At 35.6% G+C, this 4,557-nt stretch overlaps 3 protein-coding genes across 3 annotated transcripts; 2 read left to right on the forward strand and 1 right to left on the reverse strand.

The window, feature by feature from the left end:
• Nucleotides 1-1,710: 1,710 nt before the first annotated feature.
• Pmar_PMAR016843 (20 kDa cyclophilin precursor, putative) lies at nucleotides 1,711-2,483 on the forward strand (the record flags this gene model as incomplete). Its single annotated transcript, XM_002772363.1, has 5 exons — nucleotides 1,711-1,828; nucleotides 1,874-2,004; nucleotides 2,056-2,148; nucleotides 2,202-2,364; nucleotides 2,422-2,483. 5 exons carry the CDS (start codon nucleotides 1,711-1,713, stop codon nucleotides 2,481-2,483), a joined length of 567 nt encoding a protein of 188 aa, XP_002772409.1.
• Nucleotides 2,484-2,607: 124 nt separating this feature from the next.
• Nucleotides 2,608-3,558, forward strand: Pmar_PMAR016844 (conserved hypothetical protein). Its single transcript, XM_002772364.1, has 4 exons — nucleotides 2,608-2,751; nucleotides 2,806-3,041; nucleotides 3,094-3,249; nucleotides 3,299-3,558. Exons 1-4 carry the CDS (start codon nucleotides 2,641-2,643, stop codon nucleotides 3,432-3,434), a joined length of 639 nt encoding a protein of 212 aa, XP_002772410.1. The 5' UTR covers nucleotides 2,608-2,640; the 3' UTR covers nucleotides 3,435-3,558.
• A 398-nt stretch (nucleotides 3,559-3,956) lies between these two features.
• On the reverse strand, nucleotides 3,957-4,535 carry Pmar_PMAR016845 (step II splicing factor slu7, putative; the record flags this gene model as incomplete). The annotated part of the gene is made up of 4 exons (XM_002772365.1): nucleotides 3,957-4,067; nucleotides 4,112-4,180; nucleotides 4,241-4,318; nucleotides 4,371-4,535. The coding sequence occupies 4 exons, from the start codon at nucleotides 4,533-4,535 to the stop codon at nucleotides 3,957-3,959; spliced, it is 423 nt and encodes a 140-aa protein (XP_002772411.1).
• Between the last annotated feature and the right edge of the window lie 22 nt (nucleotides 4,536-4,557).

Genomic DNA, 4,557 nt, shown 5'->3' on the forward strand with positions numbered 1-4,557 from the left:
AAGGTGATAGCAATAGACATAGTACTATCATCCATTGTTATCATCATCATCAGGATAAAGCAGTTAAGGATCCCATTGAAACCTCAATTTATCAACTTTGATAAATGTGCTACACACACTGTTAGTGTATCACAAATTAAAAGGGGTAGTATACTATTAATGATCATATAACTACTACTGCTTCATAGTGGTAGTAGTATACTAGGTGCTCGTTGGACTGCTGAGATTTGATGATAGTCTTAGTGAGGAAGATATGGATCTATTAGCAAAGAAGTTTACCAAGAAGTAATATTAATACTCATCATCATCATGATGTGAAACCTACTATAATAATAATAATCTTATATCAGGAATACTGTAGATAAAGTGGATTATGGATATTTATGTGAAGTGGTGGATCCTCCACCAGCACTCTGTGTGGACAATGTTGTAGATAGGAATATCCTACCTAGTAATTATGTTCTTCAGTAGTAATCCTACATGTGCTGTATGTTGTATAATGATGTTATAATAAGGAATAGTGTTAGTGCTTAGTAAATGATGATTATCGACTTATCCAAAACTCAACATACTTGGAGGTAGATCAAAGAACCTAGATAGGCCCCCCCATATGGAGTCCATCATCCAACTCTATTATAGAGGATTCTCGTCTTACTATCATGCAAGGGGCTGATTAATATTCACCATATAGTCCTCATGCCTCATTACTTGGAGAATCCGTTAGGACATACCTACCATCACTGATAGCGACTAATAGCACTATTCCTCAATGATTAGTTTGGGCGCCTCCGGAGGTAGTACAACATTATTGTACAATGCGTCCCTCCAACCCGTAAGACTGAAAACATTCGATAACCCCAGTTTAGCAGCAGTTGCATTGTATCTTAACTAAGAAGAGCCTGCAGGTAAACCTATATCTATAACGGCAAAGGAAAAGAGTACCCCACATCATCAATTCACCATTAACTATGACTTGGAGTATCCCACATCATCAATTCACCATTAACTATGACTTGGAGTACCCCACATCATCAATTCACCATTAACTATGACTTGGAGTACCCCACATCATCAATTCACCATTAACTATGACTTGGAGTACCCCACATCATCAATTCACCATTAACTATGACTTGGAGTACCCCACATCATCAATTCACCATTAACTATGACTTGGAGTACCCCACATCATCAATTCACCATTAACTATGACTTGGAGTACCCCACATCATCAATTCACCATTAACTATGACTTGGAGTACCCCACATCATCAATTCACCATTAACTATGACTTGGAGTATACCACATCATCAATTCACCATTAACTATGACTTGGAGTATACCACATCATATTCACCATTAACTATGACTTGGAGTATCCCACATCATCAATTCACCATTAACTATGACTTGGAGTATCCCACATCATCAATTCACCATTAACTATGACTTGGAGTATCCCACATCATCAATTCACCATTAACTATGACTTGGAGTATCCCACATCATCAATTCACCATTAACTATGACTTGGAGTATCCCACATCATCAATTCACCATTAACTATGACTTGGAGTATGATCCCGGTATCTATCTTGATATCTTACAAGTCTTCAACGAACGCTTCAGTGTCAAATCGATTGTAATGGCGTGCGCGATTATAACAGCACAATGGTGGTGTAACTCTCATTGTTGTTCATCATCAACTCATGTTCCGTATTCGTGGTCCCAGTATTGCCTTATTGAGTGCTGTAAGGCCTCGTGTATTCTTTGACATTAGTATAGCTGGTGCTAAGTCTGGTAGAATAGAGATGGAGCTCTTCAACGGTAATGCTTGGACCATATCGTTATCATCATGATTACATGTGTTAGATGTCGTACCAAAGACAGCTGAGAACTTCAGAGCACTATGTACTGGTGAGAAGGGTATTGGTCATAGTGGTAAGAATCTATATTATAAAGGATCTACATTTCATAGGATAATACCACAGTTCATGTGCCAGGTTATAATAATAATGCTCTTCATTATCATACATAATATTACTTTTTGTTAGGGTGGTGATTTCACTAGAGGTAATGGTACTGGTGGTGAATCTATATATGGTATGAAATTTAGAGATGAGAACTTCAAATTACGCCATACTGAGGTAGGCTATTATTATTATTGTTCATTCTGTTGTTATTATTATTGTATTACTAGCCTGGTCTACTATCAATGGCTAATGCTGGACCTAATACTAATGGTAGTCAATTCTTTATAACTACTGTACCAACACCATGGTTGGATGGTAAACATTGTGTATTTGGTAAAGTAGTATCTGGTATGGATATCGTTAAGAAAATGGAAGCAGTTGGTAGTCAAGGTAATAAGATAAGAATAAGAAGGCTCTTATTATTCTTAGGCTTATCATCATTGTCAGGTGGCCAACCTCGTAAAGAAGTTACTATACAAGATTGTGGAGAGGTGAAAACATCAGAATAAGTATCCTTCATCCTTTCTACACCAACAAGAGTAATGATCTATCTGTTTCGGTTATTATTCTTTATGTGGTGTTATTCGATTATAATAATGTTGTCTTATTATTCTTGTTTACCAACTTAGTGGTAACAAAGCCATTCTTCTTCTTCTTCTTCGTGTAATGCCACCACCATCATCTACTGCTGCTGCTAGTCAACAACACTCAGCTTGGGATAGTGGTAAAGAGGCATTGCTTGCTGCTAGTAATGCGGCACAAGAGGGCTTTATTGAAGTAATTAATATACTATGATATTGATGATCATCAGCATAATATGAGATAATGCAGATACAACATTATATTGAACATGGACCTGATGGTTTAACTGTAGCTTCTTTTATTGGTGGTGTATTCCTATCTATAGTATCACTATTATCCATTATTAATGTATTATCAATACCATTCCATCCTTTATCATATCTCCTTAATTTCTTTATCCTATTTATGGGTATTGTTACAATAATTATTGAAGCATCACCTGATATGCTTAAGGGAGGACGAGGAGAGAGATATCAAACAGCAATGTAATAACATCACTATCATCCATCTATAGAGGAATAATGATCATTATTATAGATTTGATAATGCTAAGATATTGACCTATACTTGGGGTAGAGGCCTATTCTATATATTCCAAGGTTTACTGGCAATGCTTGAACCAGGATTATTATATATGATTGCTGCTATCATACAGTTCGTATTGGGTGTATTCTCTATTGCTATATGGAAAGGGTAGTAGTAGTAATAGTAGTAACATTATTATCCATACTATAGTCCATAGATACAAACCTCGTTTGAGCGTGTTGCGACAGAAGGTAGCAGCTGGTACAGGAAGAGTAGTAGAGTGTATTGAAGAAGGGAGAGGTGATGTTGCTAACATCAAGCCCAATCAACGACATAATGTGCAAGTGGAGTAGATTCATAATACACCTTTCTATTGTAATATGATGTTATTATTGTTGAGTGGAGTAGATTCATAATACACCTTTCTATTGTAATATGATGTTATTATTATTGAGTGGAGTAGATTCATAATACACCTTTCTATTGTAATATGATGTTATTATTGTTGAGTGGAGTAGATTCATAATACACCTTTCTATTGTAATATGATGTTATTATTGTTGAGTGGAGTAGATTCATAATACACCTTTCTATTGTAATATGATGTTATTATTGTTGAGTGGAGTAGATTCATAATACACCTTTCTATTGTAATATGATGTTATTATTGTTGAGTGGAGTAGATTCATAATACACCTTTCTATTGTAATATGATGTTATTATTGTTGAGTGGAGTAGATTCATAATACACCTTTCTATTGTAATATGATGTTATTATTATAACAACGATACAAAGAGATCTTAGAAAGTCGAGGTAGATTGTAATGATGTTGAAGAAGGTGGTGGTAATCATACTAATGTTGTGTTCATCATTATCATCTTCTTCTTCTTTTCTTCTTTTCCTTCACACCAGTAGTCTCCCCCTCTGCTGCTACTCTCCTTTTACTATCACTTGCATTAGGACAGTAACCACAACGATCGAATGTCTACATATAAATACTCTTATTACTACTATTATTATTACTACTACCTTGCAGCAAGCATAACCCCACTTATGAGTAGCTCTATCATAATACGTACCCCATACTGAAGTATGGCCCTAATGATAAGAATACAGGAATACGCATCAATGATTATGATAATGACCAATATTAACTACATTAGAATAGTTATCCTCATCATAACGACTCTTGACAATGAGTTTAGACTCCCTAACATCATCATCTTCATCCACTGTCTAATAATAATAATTACATTCTCATTGTATTATAAACCGAAGACACACTTACTTCTTCTTCTTGTTGTTGTTGTTTCTTATCCTTAGACAATGCCAAAAGCCTCTTCTTAGTCTCAGCTGCTGCTGCTTCCTCTGGTGATGATTCATGACTACCACCACCCTGAGTACCATGATCCAAACATTTCATCATCATCAACATCATGATGATACCGATCATAATGCTTATATAATACACTACC

This window comes from Perkinsus marinus (genome assembly GCF_000006405.1).
Source record: "Perkinsus marinus ATCC 50983 genomic scaffold scf_1104296961232, whole genome shotgun sequence".
Lineage (NCBI taxonomy): Eukaryota > Perkinsozoa > Perkinsida > Perkinsidae > Perkinsus > Perkinsus marinus.